Source organism: Anabas testudineus, chromosome 9, assembly GCF_900324465.2.
Source record: "Anabas testudineus chromosome 9, fAnaTes1.2, whole genome shotgun sequence".
Taxonomy (NCBI): Eukaryota; Metazoa; Chordata; class Actinopteri; order Anabantiformes; family Anabantidae; genus Anabas; species Anabas testudineus.
In genome coordinates this window covers 22014223-22034160 of record NC_046618.1, presented here as the reverse complement: position 1 = coordinate 22034160, position 19938 = coordinate 22014223, and the positions used below count along the sequence as shown (strand labels likewise).

The window sequence follows — 19938 nt, the reverse complement described above, 5'->3', positions numbered from 1 at the left end:
CGTTTTTGAGCCCATTGACACTCCACAGCAGTATTGGCAAAATGTTTTGTGGACTGATGAAACAAAGCCATTACATCTAGTGTTAAAAGAAATAGGCACAGCATACCATCATGAAAGTATGGTGGAGGAAACATCATGATTCGGGCCTGCTTTGCTGCATCAGGGCCAATCAGTTATTAATTGCAAGGGTTCACTATGAGGTTTTTATGGTTGTACTTTTTCTTGTCACTGTACGTGTGTGTTGCAGCTGGATACAGAGGCAGCTGACATCCTCAATGAGCTGCAGGTGAAGCTCAGCACCTTCCTGGACAACTTCAGTGCCATGTTTGCCAAGAGGTACTTTAACACACACACACACTCAATATTCAATAGATGTCTGAGGAAGGAGCCTCCACCAGACAAGTTCTTACTCTGCCTCCTCTCCCTCCAGTTTCCAGACTCGCATCAACGGCTGCATGCGTCAGATGGCTGAGATCCTCTACCAGATCAAAGGACCCCCCAACCACAACACTGCAGAGGCAGATGCTGACACCATGCTGAGGCCCCTCATGGAGTTCCTGGATGGGAAGTTAGTCAAAGCATGACACACACAGTGGCTCCTGGTGTGAGCTGCTGTTTTAGTGCCATTTATTTATTTACCTATTTTTACTGTGGAGTCAGTATACCCAAATTAAAGTGTGGGTCATAACATCAACTCTAACCCTTGTTGAACTCAGGAGCCTTTTGTGTCTAACTCCGGCTCAAAAATTCACCTTTCTGTCACCGCTGCACCCACATTTGGCCACATAATGTGATATTTGTGATGTAGGAATTTAGAGATACAAAGTTGTGCAATGAAATTTAAGCAAATTGCCACCACTGAACATCTTGTACAAAAGGTCTTCTTAAACTTTTTGAGTTTTATCTTATTATCTCAACAAGGGATCAGTTTTATCCAGTGTAGCAGACTCTAAAAGCCTGACCGAAGCATTTGACCTTGTTTTCTTTTCTGAGAAGTGGTTTAGAGGCTGGTACTCGTCCTCTGAGACCGCTGCTAGACAGCTTTACTCTGGCAGTACTTTTGCTGATTGGACTGTTGTGTTTTCTGTATCTGTGATGAAGTTGCTCTTCTCTTAGAGAACAAAGCCCGACGTATTTGTCATCTGATGCTGTTGTCATTTTTAGTCTGCATGATCGTGCTTCAAATAAAACCGATCCAGTTTCCACAATGCGATTTAGAGTGCCATGCAATTCCCATTTAGAAACATTCAGCCCAGCCATGATTTGATGCTGGGAAAGCCTCTTTGCTTGGTATAACAATTTGATTTCTGACATTTTCACTTAGCACTGATCCCATGTTTCCCGCTATCACAGTGCTACTCAGTCAGCAATGTTCTGCTGGATCACTGAGGCACAGCCAAATGTACGTGTAGCAGGTGAACAAAGGCTGCAAGTTAATTTATTTGAGTGTGATCTGAACAGTCAATACCACAAATTTTATCAGATTTTTGTTTGATTGTTCGCCTAGAAATAGTGCAGAATATTTCTTCTTCTTTCTACATGTCAACTTTATCCAGTTTTCTCATATTGTCCTTTGGTTTCAGACTGTTGGACCCCACTGTACTTATGTATATTTATGATGCACAATCTATTACACACACATCATACACTATATCCAGGATACAAAGGTTCTCTGCTAAATATATATTACACTGTTGGGGGTGTGTTTGTTTGTGATCCAGTCTCAGTATCTTTGCTGACATCTGTGAGAAGACGGTGCTGAAGAGGATCCTGAAGGACCTGTGGAAGATCGTCCTGAGCAGCCTGGAGAAGACGGTTGTCCTGCCTCAGAGCAACGACAGTCTGGTAAACACACGCCCTACCCGTACCCTCTTCTTAGCCTTCAAACGGCTCTTTGGTTAAATAGAAGAAGAAAAAATGAACAGAATAATCCATATTCATTATTTCTTTTCTTCTGTCAGATGTCTTTACAGTCATCACACGTCCAGCTTTACATAGTGATTAGTCATTAGAGGACAATGAAGGAGACGGGAAAACACAAGCAGCTCTGCACATATACACACTCACAGCTTCCACCCCTTTTAGTAAATTTTGCAGTGTTTTTTTTTTTCTATTATTGTTATTATTATTATTATTATTATGCTATTTTCTAAGTTTGATGTTTTTGTAATGTGACAATAAATCAGTAGGCAGGCTGGTGGTTACAAAACTTTGTCACTGCACTTGGTGGTGCTCCAAAAAGCCATGGTTTTATAGACGAATTTAAATACATTTATACATGTATCATTTATATTTCTGTCTTATTTTTGTGCTTTCCATCAGCAAAACTCGTAAATTTAGTGGCAGCAGCAAACAAGCTTCCCAAAAACATTTAAATGACTCGTGCCATAACTGCATTTACATATTTTACAATAAAATAGAGAAAACCTTTACTGTCATAGATAATATATATTTCTACAATGACTCTGCAAATGAAATATAACATATAAGATATGAGGGGAGGGGAGGAGAGGGGAGGGGAGTAAAGCTGCAAATGTATGTGGTATTTCAGCTGCTGTGGTCTTACACCACCTAGTGGTGGACTTCAGTAGGTGTGTTTCCATTTTTTCTTGTGTTAAAAAATTGGGATTCATTCAATATAATTCCTCTTTATTCAACTTTTTCTTGTCTTTCTCTTCTGTGCAGGGCGCCCAACTCCTCACTGCAGCTAAAGGACTTTCCAATCTCAAGGTAAAGCACAGAGAGGGAGTAGCCTGCCTATATGTTTCTGAGTGCTGGAAGACATATTCTGATCATTTAGTTGGAAAGGTATAAATTCCATAGTGTAGAATTACTCTCTTACAAGTAAAAGCCCTGTAAGTACAAAAATATGAATTCAGAAAATACTTGAAGTAACTAAGGTAAAACCACTCTTAATGCAAAAATGAACATGACATAATTAGATCATAATTATTATTGAGGCATTTTCATATTCACCACTTGAACGTTGCAGATGGTAACGATGGAGCTTATTTTAACATCCCCATGTGCTGTTTTGATGAGTAGAGTAGTGTCTCTTTTAAATGATAAGACCTAATGTTTTAATGTTTGTTCGTTTTTCAAATCTGTTTCCAAAACACACACTGTAATAGAAGAGAATAATTCACTAAAGAGAAAACGTACATAAAAACATTCCTGATAAGATAAGATCTGTACAGTGTCAGTTTCTCTGCGTGTACAGTAACAGACTGTTAGAATAACTTCTGTCTTTTCTGTCTGTGGCTGCCGCAGGGAGGAGGTGAAACCAAAACCCTGACACCCAAACAGTGTATGATTATCGATGCAGGGCTGGAGACGATCAAGGTAGGTGGAGACCTGCACCGCCATGCGTCTGAAATTCACACGTAAAACAATCAAAAACATGGTGAAAATATCAGTTGCATCCAGACTGGTCAGTTTTGAGACATTTTGACACTGTCCCCCTGCTGCTCTCTGTTCTTTCAGCAATACTTCCACGCAGGAGGGAATGGACTGAAGAAGGCCTATGTCGAGAAAAGTCCTGAACTGGCCTCACTGCGTTACGCGCTCTCCCTCTACTCCCAGAGCACCGACGCGCTCATCAAGACTTATGTCACCACACAGCACTCCCAAGGTGATCCCACACACACGTTTCATGTACAGAACAGTATGTAGGCTGCACATGTGGTTTGAACTGACTCCTTTTCTGTCCTCTTAGTGCACGACGGGATGGGCATCAGAATCACTGGCAATGAAAAGATTCGGCCTGACCGTGGTGAGTCTACTACACCCTAAAATAAGAGGAACCGTGAGCTCTTATGTCAGGCATTTTGTAGTAAAATGAACTTAAGTGAAATTCGCATTAAAACTAATAAAGGTTCATAAAATTCTGTGTAAAATAAGGTGAGTCACTGCAGCAGCAATAAGATAATAATGAAAAAAGCATGAGTTTCAAGTTTAAAGTTGTGTAATAATGTGTGGTACAGGTTCAGGGGTAGAGAAGCCGATCGGAGAGGTCATGCTGCAGATTGACATGATGCTCGGGAAAGAACGCAAGGTCAACGTCAGAGGTAAAACACCTAGTTTACATATACATATCTAGGAATCAAGTATGCTGGGAGGAAGTCCAGCGTCATCAGAGCTGTCTCTGCATTTTTAGTTTTCTGGTGTGTGTATTACAGGGAGATTTGAGTGTTCATATGTTCTCCCTCTCTATCCTTCTGTGTTCCTCCACTCAGTTATCGCAGTGAACGATATGAAGTGGCAAACATCAGGGATGTTCCGGCCCTTCGTCGACGTCTCCATGGTCGGCCCCTTCCTGGCCGACAAGAAGCGCAAATTCACCACAAAGTCAAAGAACAACAGCTGGACGGCAAAGTTCAACGAGGCTTTCCAGTTGTGAGTTTGAACTCTTGATACTGAAACGTGCAGATGCAACAAATGAGTGGCTGACTCTTAATTTACTTCTCTGTTCTTCAGTGTCCTCGGTAAGGAGTCTCCAGACTGCTACGAGCTCCAGGTCACAGTGAAAGATTACTGTTTCGGTCGAGCAGACCGGGTGGTCGGCATGGCTGTGGTCCAGCTGCGAGACGTCGCCGATCGCAAGAGCTGCGTGTGCTGGTGTCCACTCGGGCCACGGATACACACCGACGAGACGGGCATGACCGTGATGCGTATCCTGTCCCAGCGGCCTGCTGACGAGGTGGCCAAGGAGTTTGTCAAGTTGAAATCTGAAACTCGGCCTGTGGAGGAGGGCAGATGAGCAAAGGCGACATCAGAAGCTGTTGGTCCAAACTCACACGGATGAGTGTCACAGTTTAGAGTCAGGCCTGGGGGTTTATAAGCGCTGCCATCTTCATCCTGAGTAAACACAGGCTGGTAAATCATCCAACAGTGCAGTAGACGCAAGCAGGCTGACTAAGTTTGTCACAGTTGTAGTAAGAGAGAACTGAGAAGGAGACGCTTCCCCAGTAATCAATGAGCTCGAGAGCTGCAGCGGTTATACGGTGACTATTTTATCAGTGAAATTTAAGCAAAAATGCAAAAGGTTAGCTGGTTCAAGCTTCTCAAGTATGAGAATTTTATGTTTTTCTTTGTGACACAAAATAGCAGAATGGAAATGTTCAGGTTTTAGACAGTTGGTCAGATAAAAAGACATTTGATGAACCACCTTGATGGGGCTGCCACTAACTTCTAGCACTACTGTCCAGTGACGTGGGTTGAAGTCACTGAGTCGGTGGTCAAAAAAAATTATGTTTAGGATGTTGTAGAGAAACCTTTATGATCATCTTCATCAAAAGGTAACAGTATCTGCCAAATGACTAAATGTAAAGGGAAGGGTGATGTGTGTCGCCCTTTAACCCTTGGTCTTGTTTGCAAGGTTGAATATATAAAGAAGAAAGAAAAGGCGACACATGGGTTAGGATTTACTATTTATTGTGTCATGTCTTATGAATTATTTGGCCTTAAAAAAGAAGGCAAACTATATAGCTAGCTCATGGTACTGACTGGGATTCAGAGAATTTTAAACATAAGTGGGTTCTACAGCCCTGATGTGTAGAGTATGAAGGCTTTTCTTTCTCCAAAAGCAAATAATTCTCAGTATAAAAGTTTAAAACATCTGAGACTGCAGAGGTTTTGAATTAAGGGTGAGGGTTTTTGTTTTGTTTTTCTGCCAGGAGCAAAAGTGTGACTGTGAAGACTGTTTACCTGTAGACCCGACCAGAACATCACACTTTGTTTTTAAAGTTTAAGTAGTGTGAATATCTTTATGGAGAACTAGGAAAGGGCCTCTGACATTTTCTTTTTACTTGTACGGTTTTAAACTGGATAAAAACTAAATTCTTTGAGTGATTGGATGCCACAGCCTTGCCATGCATGCACAGCCAGTCATACTGTTGAATATCTGAGTGGTCTTTAGCACTCGGCACACTGCAAACTACGCAGGTTTGACTGAAGACTAATGTGCAACTGGGGTTGATCCACAGTGTTGTCTGTTTACTACGTGCCAAGGAACGCAAGTGTTCAGAGAGCCATGTTCAACCAGCTCTCTTCACGTGTTTCCGGTTGTTCACCGACAGGTGCGTTCATTGTATCCGCCTCACTTTTTACTGCACGTTTGCCAAAACTAGCTGCACTTTGACCCCAGAGACGATCCGTTTGGTAGTATTGAGGTGAGATAGTGTGGTAGAGTTATTTCTATGCTGTATTTAACTGAACAAATGTGTGGTTTAAGTGCATGAAGGGGGGGAGACTTACAATGATCACAGCTGTAGTGACAACTGAACTCTTGCACTCTGTTTAAAACTAACTGTAAGTTTGTAAAAAATCCAAATAAAAGCCTATGACCAGAGCATGTATTTACTGTATACAGTCAACTAGAGTTGTGAATCTTTTTCATGTATGTACTGTGAAATATGAAGATTGATCAAATGTATGTAAAGTACGTATCATTATTCTAATGTGACATGTTGAACATACTTGTAACAATTATTTTGTACATAAAATATTTATGAATCAAGGCAGTTTTTTGTATTTTTTTAAATTCAACTAATAACTCTCATGTGATTTCAGATCCTGTTATTCCCGTGATGCCCTGCTCTGTTTTTTTGGCTCTCGTCATCATCAGCTGACGGTCGCCTGCTTCCAATTACCTTTTTATCAAACCTATGTACATATGTGTGTGTGCGTGTGTGTTCCATATCCAGCTACTTGTTGCTGTGCCATAACTCCTGTTCACTTAAGTATAGTGTTTTATCCAACCACTTACTGTACATCCCAATGTTGATCAATTAAATTCACTACATAAAAAGTAAAGTGAAAATGCAAGGGGCATAAAGACTCAGTTCGGACATAGCCTGGATACCCACACAGGTGTTTTACTATTCTAGCTATTCTGAAAGGACCGACTGTGTTTTTGTCTAAAAAAGTCACAAAGAACTCAGTGAATTTCTATTTAGTACATTAGTTTATATTTAGTAAATTAATACATGAATGTAGTCTTTTGCCATGACTCATGAGCTGGTCAATGGATAGCAGCGACTTTTTTTGCCACACTTTGGCAAAATAAGGTTTAATTTGATTATAGGTTATTGTATACAAATAAACATCATTGGTTACCAACATGCACGGTTGGAACTTTATTCCCAAAGCTTTTAAGGCATTCGCCCATATTGCTTACTACATCTTACAAATGGCACCAGGAAGCGGAGGCCATAGGGAATCTCTGGCCACCCCAGCTCCAGCATGTTAATGGAAAAGAAATTTAATTTTGTGTTAGCATCAAGGCAACACACCAGTCACTAGTCATGAGCCGCTGGTGACTAAATGGCATTTTTTTAAGAGCAACGTGAACTGAGTTTGTTTTCATTTGAGTATGAAGGAGTTACCAAATGTGGTCGTCAGTGTGGAAGATACCATCAGAGATGAGGGTGGAGTGGAGGAAGACAAAGTGAACTGGCATCTTTCGGCTGAACACACCTGATCCAGGTGATCAAGACTAAAGTGCATCTCTAATATGTTACGTCAGGAGGTACTTCAACTATATTTAACTTAATTTTCAGTTTTTAATTGACGATTAGAATGATTCTGATGGTTATATCTTTTTCATGGCTTTTAATTTGCAGTAAACAGCCTGAACTAGAAAACTCCCCTCCTGCATTTGAAGAACTGTTTACCTGTCTACCTAACTAATCACCAACGTTCAGGGAGAGAAGAATACATTGGTATGTTTTACTTCCAGGCAGCACTGTTTCAATTAAAAGCTGTGGAAGCAAAAAAACAAAACAGAAGTTTGTCATCTACCAAAGAAAGAAAGTTTAAACTTTAAAGAGCATAAATGAGATGAAGGCATCCAGGTAACAGAGGAGAGAACTAAACAAATTCAGCTAGATACTGAAGATAGTTTCATTTTACTCAAGTCTTTAATTTTTTCCCTAAATCCACATAGACAAAAATATGAATATATGCATTCAGTAATTGTCTGGTAAGATAACTGTATTTTCAAACACAAGTTTCCGTCACATTCACTAGAAATGACATAAATATTATTTAATACTGCATATTGTTTGAAACATTTTCTATTAAACACTGATTCGTGTGAAGGAAATGACGTAAGCTTTTATATTTAATAATATAAATTATACATTATTTTCTAGAAATAAATGATAAATTACAAAAGAACTATAAAAGGAATATTACCTGAAATGTTAGAGTTCACTGGGGGAAGACAAACCTGCCTTTCTGTGCTCAGAGGCACAATAAAAGAATAATGAATCAAAACATGAGGAAACCTTGCAGATCTGAAGGCACAAAGAAATTGATAGGAGATGCTAACAAATTTCAATGGCAATCATGCACCTGCAAAATTCATAGAGCAACAAGAACCAAACCTTATTTTGTGTTTGAGGAAAACAAAAGATCTGCACTAGGTTTTTTGCTTCATGGAGAATTCATGGCCGAGACCATGTAGGTTGCAGTTAGCTTGCTTCTTAGCAAGCTCCTAAATGTGTCTGAATTAGCTAGAAAGCTAACAAAAGGCCAAACAACATGGTTTTATTTTGTAATATATTATATTGACAGATTCCTGTTATGAGCAGTGAAATACTGTAGACGTATTTACGTGTGCTCATGTCCCAGGGAAACAGGATGGACAATAAAAACTGACGCTCCTCCACACTTTGCAATGTGTTTTGTCAATTTTCTGTGTTGCATGTTTCCAAACGCAGCATAAATGAGGTCATTAGGATGATTTAAAGGGCCACACATGGATAGATAATGTATAGTACTCTATTCCTGTATCAGCAGCAGTTCCTCTTCGACTCAAGTATCCCAAGCTGTGCTCACCAACAGCGGCTGAACCTCCCTGATCTGACACCACAGAAGTGTCATCTTCTTGCTTATAACTGGCTGTTTTCCTCGGTCTGAACGTGGTTGCTGGACCCTCCGTTATTCTGTGGGGACTGCAGCTGGTCTGGGAGCAGGACTTCAACACTAAAACTGATTCTCTTGGCCTGGAAGATGCTGTAGGTGTTGTCGAATCTCAGCACGTCTGTGGTGAACATAACCAACAGGGGATTTAACACACTGCTGGGTCTGATTGAAAGTCTTTTCTGCACATTCAGGAGTTACTTACACACTCCTGGGAGTTCACAGGTCAGCGAGCCGTCTTCTGGCACTAAGTGGGAGTTGTAGCGCTGGCTGAGCACGACTTCCTGCATCTGAGCCGCCTTCTTCCATTCGCCCTTTTTAGCCTTTAGAAACACCCCAAAACCAATATCTGCCCCCTCACTGGCAAACTGCCACCTAACAGGATGGAAAAAATGTCTTCTTGACATCTTTTTTATGCAATTGAGACTGTATAATTTAGAGTCTTGTACATTAGAATATCAGCAACAGCACTGAGCAAGGTGTGATATTACTGCATCATTTAATAGCACAGTAGCTTCTGGCTGACCTGAGGACACAGCCCGGGATCAGGATCTCGTAGTCCAGCTGCTGGGAAGAACCTCGACTGACAGTGATACACTGCTCGTAATCCACCTTGACGTGGTCCCGCACATAGTAGGAGGAAGGAACTGGGCTGACATGGTTTATCTGCAACACCGACACGAAGAGTCAAACACACAGGAGTCAAGCAGGTGTATATGAAATAACTAGAAAGTAGAAGAAATGGGGTGAAAGAAAAAAGCTGCACTTACTGAATATTTCCTCCTTTTGCATAAAAAGAGGCTTTAAACATGTAAAAGTGTTTTCTCTTCTCCCATCCTGTTTATTGACACCAATTTCTAACAATAATTTTCCAAACCATTAGAGAGCAGGGATTTCCCAAAGGGAACTGGGTCAAACTGCTCTGAAACCACTTCTCTTAAGCATATTCCATTAGAGAGCGAAAACACATTAGGCATCTGATGATGTTTTTATTCTTTACATAAACTTTTACTGAACATTTACTGAACCCTGAAGGAGGCAAAATGAGAAAAAAAAACAACTCACATAAAAGAAGCATAAGGCTCAAAAGTTGCAAAAGGAAGCAGATCATCGACTTGATGTCCTGCTGCACAACTTATTCCTACAAACTAACCAAAACAACACAGTCCAATATCAATGACAAAGAGCTAGATAACTACACAATTATTTTAAGAATCAAAGGTAGAAAAACACTTCGAGGCTGAGCGTCACAATTTCTTCTCTCTTCAGCTGAAAATGAATTTTTCGTCCTTGTTCCTCATCTGTCCTGGGCCCAATTATTTATCTACAGAAACAGCGACAAGCACGGGTCAGTGTTTGTCTACTGCGTTAACCTATCTATTGGTGGATCACTACTCAAGCTGCTGTTCTCTGCTCTAGTGGATCAGGACTACGCTCAGTACTACACTGCCTACAAACTCTCTTCTGCTCTTTGTTATTTCTACACAGCAGGACTGACTAGGGCCGCAGTCGGGATGAAGTGGGGATCATTTTGCGTCTGCAGTTTCCTGTGGACCGTTTGTTGATCCTATCCATACACCTCCGCAACACACAAACTGCATTATTTAGGATCAGTTACTTGTTAAACTGGTTTGTGCATGGCAAAGAGAAACAAGTGTTAGCACGTGTGCTGTTGCCGATTCACTGTGCGACACACAGTCCAGAATAGGCCTCCTATTGTCACTGACCTGCTGTGATCACTTTGGCTCATTCATGTGTAACAGGATCTCTCTCGCAGCCAGCGTCAGCTGCGTTAACGTTTTATGAACATCTCCTCCAGTGTGCACAGCTTGGCCTGTTTACAGCCTGGATTAAGCCTTTCACTAAGGAATACCGATGGGCAAGGAACTCACATAAAAGATAGTTTGCCAGTCAAATATAAACCACAGCATTTGAAGTTCATGCATATTAGCCAACCAGTCTCTCACTGAAGCAAAGCTTTGAGCTGCTAAACTACATAATCACAGAGCACAGACCAGAGAACAAAGACTACAGGGCAGAACACACCCACATGTATTGTAAATCAGTCCACACCAGAGGTTTAGCAGTGCATTTTTGCAGGTATTTGGCAAACATATACCAAGAAGGTTGATAATATACCCAACTATAGGTAAAAAGATGTTTTTAGAAATCTATTGAGAATAGGAGTGTCTGTGACTTCCTGTTGTGGGGGTTTAATGAACACGTGCTGTAGCTGAATGGGTCTGAATATATGATGGAGACACTCGAGACTACTTCAAAGCAAGCGTATTGTTACAGGAGGGCTGATCAGCTAATGTTGGAACCAGACTTGTATCCACTGCTGCAGAGTTGGCGTTTAGTAGTCTGAAGTATTCCACACCTGGTGGCAGATCACTGTTTGGGTGTTACTTACAGGAACATATTCTGTTGCCAATAATATCCAAAGTGTTCAAGAAGGATGTGCAATGAATATTCGTCTCCTCCAACTTATCAGCCCTCCGTTGTACCAGAGACACAAACCTTGGTCCGACAGCGAGGATCTCCATCAGGATCGGTGAGTTTCCCTCCATATATGGCCGGCAACTCTTCTGGATCGATGTACTTCAGTAAAACTTCCTGCCAGTTAGCTGTCGAAACACAGAGCCAACGTTCAAATTGTTTAAATGATTACGGACTACTACTCTTTTATATGAAGCGATGCTGTGTAGCGTTTTACCCCCAAGGACGTAGATCTTTTGTCGTGTGATCTCACTCAGGAAGTGCTTGATGAGGTTGTAGGCCACAGGGAAGAGTTTGGGGGCTGTGAGAGAAGAGATAAAACCATTTTAACTCAAAACGTTAAAAACTGAGTCACGATACAACCATTAAAAAATGTAAATACAAAAAGCAGTGACCTTTAATGACAAACAGTCTCTTCAGTCCCTCTGGGTAGTTGTCTTCAAACATCTGGAGGATCTGAGGACAGAGGGACATACTGTTCAATATGTCGACCAACCTAGCAGTATTAGTTTAGTGTATGTGTGTGTGTGTGTGTGTGTGTGTGTGTGTGTGTCTCTCTCTCTCTATACCTCTCCATACGTCTCTATAGCAGGCTTCCATAAGTGCTTCAGACCCAGACCTTCTACATCATAGATCATAGTGATTGATTCCACGTTGCTCCCCAGCTGGTTGTAAACAGAGTGAGGGAAAGACAGGGAAATCTTATCTGCATATACAGAAGCAAGAAAAAGTATGTGAACATTTTGGAAATTTGTGGTTTTGAATGCGCCAAGATTCCTGCAGAACAATGTGCAGGTCTGTATCTCCCTCATCAACACTGTGATTTTACTGCCTTGTCAGTGAAACCACCCTCAATAAATAATAATCCATCTTCTCAGATCCTGACACTCCCTCCTGGCCTGCAGTAAACCCTGGTTTCGGCTCACCTCTGCCTCATTCACTCTTTTGCACCAGCTGACAATAAACAACCATCACCTGTTCTCTTGACCATGTTCCTGCCTAGACATACAGTATCTTCTATTAGGTGTGAACAGGAACCTTTGATCTCTGTTCCAGGCGCTGTGGTCTCTTACCCTCTGTGACTGGAGGTTGCATTCCTTCTGCAGCATTTCACAATCTCTGATCTTGGACTTGATAAAGTCTTGTTTAGAGGCAGACAGGAAAAGGCCTTTGGGGTCCACCGGTCCGATTACATCATACCAGACGGGACTGCCCTCGCGGTCGTAGCCACACATCCCTCCTGACAGATACTTCTCTATCACCTGCAAACAGCAGCCGTTTTAAATGTGCACTGGGCGTACAGCAGGTTATGGTTTCTAAGGTTTTTACCTCTGGAGGACGCCAGTCTGTGATGATTGTGTCTACTTTCATGTGTTTCCTGAACTCCAAATGCTGGAAAGACAAATAAATTAAGCATATAGCATAACATAAAGGAAGCATAAAGGAAGCACATTAGAATAAAGTGTATTTTAACTTCCTTGATGATAAGCTGTGTGAACAGCAACAAATCTGTCCAAGCAGAGATTTAAGTGGCTTATGAGGTTTTACACAGTGGGTAGATGATGTAAAACCTGCTCCGTCAGCAGAAAGAGGATCACTTCTATACCACAGTACAGACGAACACATGTTTACAACCACAAACTCACCATCAAAGGGGAGCGAAAAGCTCCTAACTAGCAGACAGCTTCACGGACGACTTGGTAAAGTTGGGAGTGATTTTATCAGCTGTGTGTGATAAACCAGATTAACAGGCAACAGTTTGCAAAACACATGGGACATAACACCTTCATAAGACGGCAATATGTCGGTGCTGTGCGTCTGTCACCCTCGTAATTCTCATTCTTTAATCTGGTTTATCTGTATGTTATCTCCTCAGCTGCTGTGATGACTCAGTTTCCCCACAGCAAAACGCTAGCACGCTGCTCCTCTGTGTATTCTGCAGCTACTCCTGAGCTGATGGACTGGCGTGGTCCAGTGATATTAGTCACTGAAATAGCACTGGCACTGTCGTACATTTGATTTCAATTTAGTACACGATTTGCATTTTTCTTCTTTATAAATTATACTGCACTTTTATACTTTATACTCTGTATCCTACTGTACAATACACAGCATCTTAGTGTATTACCTTTCGCAGCATGGACTCCGATTTCTGCACATTGAAGTTTCTGGCTGAAAAAGAGGAAGTAAAGTGAAAAGAGACAGATGCAATTAAAATGGGTACTGCGTTTTATTAGTCAGTGGTTGTACAGTTTGTACAAGTAAGTTTAGTTAGTACAATATTGAGGTTCCTGTGTTCCTTGTCCTGTGTGACACTTGTTCCAACAAGAAAGGCCAAGGTTGCCAAATAGAGATACTGAATATAAGGTCTTAGAAAACCACACGAACAGCTGCTACTAGAAGGTACCCAGTTTGAATATATGAATAAAACCATGAACATACGAACAAACAAACTAAACTATCTCCTGAACTTTAAAGATTTAATTCAAACAATCTGGGAATAAAGTTATAGGGCACTCAAGCTCTCGTCCTCTTCTCTAACGTGTTCTGTATTTTTAAAACCACTGTGACGCTGTGCCTGATCCAGAACAGAGTGGAAACACAGGGCACTTGTTTTACGCTCCTAAGGCGATTTCTTCTGCTGCTGCTGCTGAGAGTCGGGTGGAAAAGCACAACAGCACTGAAGTGAGACTTAGAACTTTGCTCCAACAGTGGATTATACTGAAGCTAATGCTCCATTGTGGCACCTTACCTGAGGCCTCGAGGGCACTGAGTGACTCAAAATACAAAGCAGGGAGCAGGTTATGACAGGAATGCATGTGTCATTCTGGGCTAAACGTTATTTTCTGATGACGCTGCCTTAGATGATAACCAGAAACGCTCTGTAGTTTTGAACCTTTTAACCCCTTGAACTGTTAATTTTGTATATTTATATGACTTTGTCTCTTTTATTTTTCAAAGCATCACTATATGATTTAAGATTCATGTTTCTTCTGTTTCCAGATAACCTAAAACCACCGATAACCACAGCTGCATGCTGCAATTTGTTTTAGCATCTAGTGACCCTAAAGAGGATAATGATTGTAGATGAATGTAGAACTACAGCATATTATCTTAGGCTGTGATAAAGCTTTACAAAACAGCTCATGGTTGGTGCTAGAATTATCTTATGACATTTGATGATAGTGCCTGCAAACTTTGAACCAATATCTCACACACCTCTAAATGAAACCTGAAGAGATAACACACTGGATCCTCGGGAATGAATTTAAACTTTAAATAACAGCTTCAAAAATATTAAGGAAAGTTTAAAGAATTAAGAATTAAGATAACATTTTGGCAACAACGTCATGTGTCTGGACGAGTCAGTTGTAAGTAGTAATGAATCCATCCAGGACTTCCCCTCATCATAAAAATAAACACAGAACAGTCACAGAAGATAAATACAAAGCAAATAAATGACGAGATACAAAATGAAGAAGAGTTCGCTAAATCTGTAATAATCTGACAGTGTGCTCTTAAATAAAACTCATAAGAAAGAATTGGGTGTAATCAAGATGTAATTAGACATTATGAATCGATTTATAATGCTCTACAGCTAAAGTCCCTGATATTATCTGTAATTTAGGAGATAAAATAAGTAGAAATCTGTGGACAAAGTGCCACAATAGTTTCTGCTTTAAATGTAATAACACGCTGTCTATAGCTAAACCTAATCTTCACAGGTTAAAGAGTTTGTTTCACTGAACTCTGGTACAAAACGTAGACAAACTGATATCCTAGTATAAAGCCAGCCCCAGGATTAATTGGTGCTATTTAGCCTGTTGTTTATCTCGTCAGGTGGAGCTCTATAAAGATAAAATGCTCCTTAAATGCATTCATGGAGAGTCAAACTGAGAGCAGGAAATGTTTGGGGAGGTGGCCGAAGAGGAGGAAGGTCGGCGGCCTCAAGTTCAAGCATCATGGTGGAGAAGCAGAGTCTAACTGGCTCGAACACACAATTAGGTTTCATACTCATTATTCTCTCAAAGTTAGGTCTACTGCACGTGACAAACTAAACATATCGCTACATTAGTCTTAGTTTGTTGTGGAGTACCTCTGAATACCTCTGGCACTACATTAATCCCATTTAGCTCCAGGCTGAAAGGTCAAACATGCTGACACTTAAATTAATGTCTGGTTTTCCTTCTACTTTGCCTAACAACAATGGGTCCACCTTTGTTTTCTAGATTCTTCTATTGGTATTTTAATGACAAGAAAGTCTTCTTGTCAGAGCACAAGAAATTATGCATTTTATGTCCCAATTTGAAGAATGGGACAGACGAGAACCTCAGGAGGACACTAGGTTCAGATTGTACTACATATCAGTTCCCTCTTTTAATTATTTTCACTGCGTATTAAAGACATGAAAAAAAAGAGTAGTGTCAAAAACACTCTCCATGGCTGAGGAGGGACATAGTGAGGCTGACAGAAAACTGCATAAACAAAATCCAAGTTTAATTTGAAGATTTTAGTAAATGAGGAACGTCTGTCTGTTTAAAAACGTACATAATAAAACTGGATCAATTTAAAATGATAATTAGATCACAATCTATTGCATAGTTTATATGACAAATACACTAATATTGCACTTCTAGCTGCATGAAAAATTATATAAGAGCTAACTGGAAATCTGAATATCTTCCTACAGTCTCAGTGGCTGAGTGAAATTTCAACATACAGCATATTGATGACGACAAAACCACTTAAAAGCTCCACTATGTGTCACTGTCTCTGTCTGTCAGTTATTATTATTATTATCATCAGAGCCATTAGCTTCCCTAAGAGTCACAAAGAGCTATGTCATTATAATTTAATGTTGTAAATGTGTGTAGTGAGAAAAACCTGCAGTGGAAATGTTTTCACTGATCCACTGAATGAATCCAGTGATTGAAATATTAAATATGATGAAGTTTATGTTGACTTGTTGAACTAATTCAATTACATGTTCATCTGACTGCACGTTTTGTTTGGCGAGTGTATATGAAGAACAACACCCACACTGTTTTGGGGTCAATCATCACGGCTCACTGTGAGTCACCTCAGGCTGTTTGCTTTTGATCAATGAGCTACTCCCACAGCTTGAATGGCAGCTATCTTTGAATTCATGTAAATCATTCAGAGCATACATTTCTCATACAGACTGTTGTCGTCTGTGTTTGGAGCTGTGGGGCTGATCTTTCTGAGAGGCAAAGCCACAGTCATGGTCATTTACCAAGGCTTTATTAAAGAGACCAATGCACCCTCACTGCCACTCTGAATTCTAGCTATAAAACGATTCATCATCCTCATCAAAATCCAGGAACTTGAACGCTGGAGAGCAACAGAAACAGCAGCAGCAGCGTGTCTCCCGGCAGACAGGATGTCGTCCGTTGTTGTGCACCTTTAATGCGATTAGCCCTGGATTAGCCTGATACACGGAGTGCTAGACCTGCTGCACAACTAATCAGAACAAGGCCTCCCTTAATCATTGCTTCTCATTTCCAGCAGAGTCTGAGCACACAACCTCAACATGCTCGTGGATAAACGGAGTCTGGGAGTCAGTCCGATTGTTCTCTTCTATCTTTTAAGAAGCTGGTTTGTGCTCAAAATCTCTTTCTCAATCACAGCAAGTGTTCCGATATGTTGCATTACGTCCTTTCACGTATTAAAACGCTGCAGCTTCTGCACCAACACCAACATATTTTCTGTATGGACACATGCAAATGATTACAGGCTTTTAAAGGCCTAACCCCACATGCATCCCCCTGGGTATGGGATCACGGGAGAGGTTTTTTAATGAGTGCACGCTGCGATTAGTCAATATCAGCAGGTGTTTGCATCAATGTTAACTCACCTCGGAGCCAACGCAACAGGAAATGGTCGGTCTGTGCAGGAAGTTGAAGAAGAATGTCCTGTATCCTCTCTCGAAACTACAGCGAGGAAAGAGAGAAGAAGTGACATATGACAGACAGAGAGGATTCTTTCAGGGAACTCTTTAACCAAATCTTAACAATTATGAGCCTGAAGGTTAAAAAAAAAACAGGCTTGAGTAACCAGCACTTTTTCTCTGTTGATGACATCACTGTGCAGCTTTTCCTTTCAGATAACTGACTTTCATTTTGTAACGCTGCTGGAGCTTGTGACTTGGTGACTAATTATTTTTGCACAGTTCAGTGGAAACAACAGATCCCTGAAAATGTTCTTCACACGAGGATAACAGCCTTTATATCCATATCCATATATATTCACCACAAAAGCAGAACCACAGCAAACCTAATTATTCATACAGTGTCACATGACCACAGTGAAAGTGAATGTTAAGCACGGGAACTGCCAAGTACGGAAATAAGTACTTAGATAACCCTGATAAATAGTTTATTGTAATGGTTAAGTGGCGACCCCTGTCTACTAAATATTACTAATAATAATAAGGACTTGGTTGTCCTTCTATTACATTTAATCAACAGTTGTATAAACATATCTAATAATAAAAGTTCTTTATAAAATATTGACACTGATAGAAATCTGAATTATGATGAAGAGATATTATGAAGTGTGATAATGTTCCGAATTCAGTTCAAATGTCTGGTTAGTTGATCGATTAATTGAAAAACAATGTCTTTATTAGCAATCATCTGCTTCAGTCATTTTTCAATGGAATAATAATGAACAAACTCCAAATTTCATCTTATTCTAGTCTCTCAGATAAGAAGATTAGTGGATTTTCTGCACTGTGGGCCGAATATTCTGAGATTTGGAGTCTGGATCAAACAGAAAGAGAAATTTAAAGTTAAATTTATTATTATTAGCCACTAATTCATTTAAAATGTTAATAATAATTCTGATCATCATTGCACATTTACCTGCTCTAATGCTTCAGCCTGTTTAGGACTCAGGTCTCCGACTCTTCCGCTCATGTCTGCGCACAAGAGACCGAAGATAAACGCAGGACGACAAACGGCTCCGTCACCGGACGACTCCCGTCTCTGACGCCGGCCCGTGATGCGCTGTCACGGTGTCGATGTCCCGTTATCGTTACTGTCAGAACAACCGGTCAGAGAAGCGAGAAGAAAACAAACACACGAGTGTCAAACATCCCGTGTGAGAGCCTGTCTCATCACCAAAGATAGGAGAACTGACAGAGCGTTACTCCACACTAAAAGGAGGGACGCACTGAGAAGCCCCGCCCCCTTTTAAGGATCGTTTTCATCTCATTTCTTTTGTAAACTTTTTTTTTTTAAATAGATATAATGATTAATAAAATTTATTTAATTTTGCACTGGTGCCTCTTGTTTTCTGCTCAGTCTTTTTATAAATGTTAATGGATCCTCATGGGTGACATTATACATATATTATTCATTTATGGGGCAACTGAGTGCAGGGAGAACTAGTTTTTGATATTTCCAGAACCATGATCATAATAAAAAATAGCGAATAAGTCAGATTTAAATGACCTAAAATACCTAAAAAGTATGACACCTTAGTGAAATCAGAGTAGGACTCGAACATAAGCTTTTCATGCTCACTTTTTCAGTTCACGTTTCAACCTGCCGAGTGACGCGTCTCTAAAAAAATAAACAATCTCTGTTAATAATCCGCACATGCGCACACAGAGTGCTAATTACGTTTTATAGGTTGGCTCAGTCCCATGAGATGCTCTGTAAAACGGGTATTTCTCACTTTATTGCCAAATCTTCCATCTACCAGGTGGCTCACGTACTGCTGTAGACTGCTGCACAAATTACAATTAAACTAAGAAATAAAAAAAAACTAGTCAGAGTAATGACGTTAAAGCGAAGAAGGAAGTAGGAAACGTCACAATCTCGAGCAGCTGTGATCTTCTTTGGCTTCAGGAATCGCTCTTAACTTAACTCGGGTTAAAGACAAGTCTAACTCACCCTGGTAACCTGCGCCACACCTGGTGGTGGATCACCAGGTGTGGCGCAGGTTAACTCATGCAGGTAACGGACCAATAAGATCGCAGGTATCAACGCGTCATCAGTGCTACGGGATCCCGTCGGGGACAAACGGTGTCCTCATTGGAAACACCTGCGCCTGGACGTATTTACACGTTTCAGTCACGGCGTTCATTAAAGTTTTACCTACCTTCATTGTCGAGCTAACATCATATCACCCTTTTCATTTCGCATTTATTTCTGCACCGTTTCATTTCTTTAATTGTACTCTGTGAGGAAACTTTGTGAAGTGTGATTTACTTCATCAAACCGCAGCGACTCCCGGACGCTGGTAGCAGCTGTGTTAAAAGGTGAAATGTTGAACTTCATCAGCAGGTTATTGTTGTTCTCGACCACTCACATTAATCCTATTATCTAAATTAATTACAGGTCCAGATTAAACTGTTGTCCACTTTACGGAAGTCGGTGGGGAAGATTCGTTGATGAGGTAAGAAGCATCACTCTGCATGAGCCCTGATCCAAACACATGACAGACAATATACTACAAAATGTGAGGTTTTATTCCACTTATTATACA

General features: G+C 40.6%; 2 protein-coding genes across 3 annotated transcripts in view; one reads left to right on the top strand and one right to left on the bottom strand.

Annotated features, from left to right (window-relative positions):
- Positions 1-6458, top strand: part of LOC113151381 (protein unc-13 homolog B-like) — a 127471-nt gene extending 121013 nt beyond the window's left edge. The window contains exons 33-42 of the mRNA XM_026344353.1: positions 248-336; positions 431-568; positions 1722-1845; positions 2686-2730; positions 3271-3342; positions 3484-3631; positions 3716-3772; positions 3984-4067; positions 4236-4395; positions 4477-6458. Coding sequence (XP_026200138.1) covers positions 248-336; positions 431-568; positions 1722-1845; positions 2686-2730; positions 3271-3342; positions 3484-3631; positions 3716-3772; positions 3984-4067; positions 4236-4395; positions 4477-4759 — 1200 coding nt within the window. The 3' untranslated portion in view covers positions 4760-6458. The remainder of the gene's footprint in view (positions 1-247; positions 337-430; positions 569-1721; positions 1846-2685; positions 2731-3270; positions 3343-3483; positions 3632-3715; positions 3773-3983; positions 4068-4235; positions 4396-4476) is intronic.
- Positions 6459-7886: 1428 nt separating this feature from the next.
- On the bottom strand, positions 7887-19359 carry sec14l8 (SEC14-like lipid binding 8). 2 transcript variants are annotated; one of them, XM_026342294.1, is made up of 14 exons: positions 19126-19334; positions 18972-19010; positions 18309-18483; positions 17300-17375; positions 13553-13596; positions 12754-12816; positions 12498-12686; positions 11994-12089; positions 11820-11880; positions 11642-11725; positions 11446-11552; positions 9452-9591; positions 9131-9300; positions 7887-9046 (listed from the first exon to the last, which is right to left on the bottom strand). In XM_026342294.1, exons 3-14 carry the CDS (start codon positions 18360-18362, stop codon positions 8895-8897), a joined length of 1236 nt encoding a protein of 411 aa, XP_026198079.1. In that variant the 5' UTR covers positions 18363-18483; positions 18972-19010; positions 19126-19334; the 3' UTR covers positions 7887-8894. The 2 variants fall into 2 exon arrangements, with proteins under 2 accessions (XP_026198079.1, XP_026198080.1); XM_026342295.1 differs by lacking the exons at positions 18972-19010; positions 19126-19334 and adding an exon at positions 19344-19359.
- Between the last annotated feature and the right edge of the window lie 579 nt (positions 19360-19938).

What these genes read in the sequence shown, in the direction of transcription:
- sec14l8 (XM_026342295.1), bottom strand. Translation starts at nt 18,362, where the DNA reads ATGAGCGGAAGAGTCGGAGACCTGAGTCCTAAACAGGCTGAAGCATTA. An exon ending in GAGACTGTTTGTCATTAAAG is followed by an intron (nt 11,726 to 11,819) that starts GTCACTGCTTTT and finishes CTTCTCTCACAG; the next exon opens with CCCCCAAACTCTTCCCTGTG. An exon ending in AAAGATCTACGTCCTTGGGG is followed by an intron (nt 11,553 to 11,641) that starts GTAAAACGCTAC and finishes GTGTTTCGACAG; the next exon opens with CTAACTGGCAGGAAGTTTTA.